Below are 2,088 nucleotides of genomic sequence, written 5' to 3' on the forward strand. Positions count from 1 at the left end.
TCTTCTCTTATCATCTTCTTCAATTCCTCATATTCTTTGATTCGGGCTAGCTTAGCTTCCTCTAAATAAAAGGTTTTTCCTTTTCATTTATAAATAAACTATTTATTTACAGATATTCCGTTTCTGACGATCTATTTGTTTGTATGTACGTATCTCGTAACATTTCAGAGTTTTCTCTCCACCACTGGAGACAGAGAGCATCAGCCCCTCTGCACTGTTGCAATATCCAAACATGTTTTCTAACTCTTCTTCACAGGTAAGTAACAATATATGTTTCTGATTGTTCTATAATACGTGATATATAATCATATGATAAATAGTTGAACGAACATGTGACTGAACTTTTCAAAATTAAAAAACATATGATTGAACAAATACTTGGGAGTATAGTTACGTATGTTATTTTCAAAACAATTGGATATCATGATATACGAAATAGTATATAATATTTATCGGTAATCACATAATATGTTATTTTCTTTTTCACGATATTTTATCATACCTGTTTGCGTTTATCAATTTACAAATGATGTTCCATAAGAAAAGTATATTTTAACTTTCACAATTGATTTTCACCGTAGAATACAAACTCTAGATATGATTATGAATGATAAAACTATATTTTGTTAGATCTCAGTGTTCTTTCTAGGAGGAAAAGAAAAAGAAATGAAAACACCAATCCTAAACCCTAACTGTTTATTTTCTTTGGTTACTTCTTTTTCCAGATTGTCCCTCCTTCTTCAGTTACCATTATTGGGCCTCCAGAGATGGTGGAAAATTACGGTGGCGATCATGCAACAATGATGATATCCAACAACGGTCTTCCTCATCAGCGGATGGACGCTGATCAGGCTCCTGAAGATCCCAACATTGGTTATGTTCTAAATGTCGAACCTTCATCTCCAAAAAGAAGGTCCCAAGTTAACATCGTATAATCAACTATAGTATAATAAACTCAATATTTTTATTAAATTAACCTAAATTACACAATTCTCTCGCAGGGAAGATGACGTATCAAACATGATTGGAGCCATAAGAACGGGCAGATACAATGAAGGGGTCAAAATTCAAATGGAAAGTGAAGAAAACAATCTTGACGATGGTTATAGCTGGAAAAAATATGGTCAGAAACTCATCAGGGGGAACCCAAATGCGAGGTTGTATAATATTTGTTTCACCAAGAGGCTTGCTTACTCCGAAATTAGTCTCACGCTTTGGGCAAAACCTAGATATTCGATGCTTAATCTAAATATGTATATTTTTATTTTGGTATAAATGGTTTTCATTTATTTTGGTATAAATGGTTTTCACAGGAGTTACTACAAATGCACATTCGTTGGGTGCAACGTGAAGAAGCATGTGGAGAGAAGAGCAGACAATGTGAAGTCATTGGTGATTACATACTATGGGAATCATGAGCACGCTGCACCAGTTCACCGCAGAAAGTGTTACCTTCTAAAGAAGCGGCCAGGTTCTTCAATGTCTCAAGATGCTAGCAATAAAACCCCTCGGTTAGGCAGGCCACCTTCTTCCTCTTCGGCCTTTCAGGTTTTCTCTCCTTCGTTCGAGCCACACCTTGATATGACACAAATCAATATGACTGGACTCTCTAAACTGCCGAGTTTACCAGCCAACCAGAATGATGAACCGAAGATTGATCGTGCCTACCCGATGGTACATAGGTATACATGGGGATAAGGGATCGTCTATTTCTTATCCTTTGTGTCAACCTTTAGATGGTAAAACCATAACCAAAAAATGATGTAAACCCTTTTTATATCCTTAGTGATATACAATAATGTACAAGATATACAGTCTTGTAGTCATCCCTTTCATTATGATTTTTAATGCATATTATCTTTAAGTTGGCCTATTTAATTTCCAACAGTCAGATGGTTAATTCAGACAAACAAATTATAATTTCGCATTTCTTTTTGTGTTTTTGTAGTTTTTTTTTTGTTTTTTAAATAATCCTTCATGCCTTTGTGTTTCGTTAACTTATGTGTATGGTTAGGTTGAAGGTCTAGTTTTTAATTTAAACCGATCGTTAGTGACTCGGTCCAGGCGGCAAGGATAAGACTAAATCGT

The 2,088-nt window shown here is 35.0% G+C and overlaps 1 protein-coding gene across 1 annotated transcript; it reads left to right on the plus strand.

Moving 5' to 3' along the window:
- Window positions 1-232: 232 nt before the first annotated feature.
- On the plus strand, window positions 233-1,698 carry LOC106331229 (probable WRKY transcription factor 10). Its single transcript, XM_013769545.1, has 4 exons — window positions 233-256; window positions 726-913; window positions 1,002-1,157; window positions 1,314-1,698. The coding sequence occupies exons 1-4, from the start codon at window positions 233-235 to the stop codon at window positions 1,696-1,698; spliced, it is 753 nt and encodes a 250-aa protein (XP_013624999.1).
- The last annotated feature ends 390 nt before the right edge of the window (window positions 1,699-2,088 follow it).

The sequence above is a fragment of the Brassica oleracea genome, chromosome C3 (genome assembly GCF_000695525.1).
Source record: "Brassica oleracea var. oleracea cultivar TO1000 chromosome C3, BOL, whole genome shotgun sequence".
In the NCBI taxonomy this organism is placed as follows: domain Eukaryota; kingdom Viridiplantae; phylum Streptophyta; class Magnoliopsida; order Brassicales; family Brassicaceae; genus Brassica; species Brassica oleracea.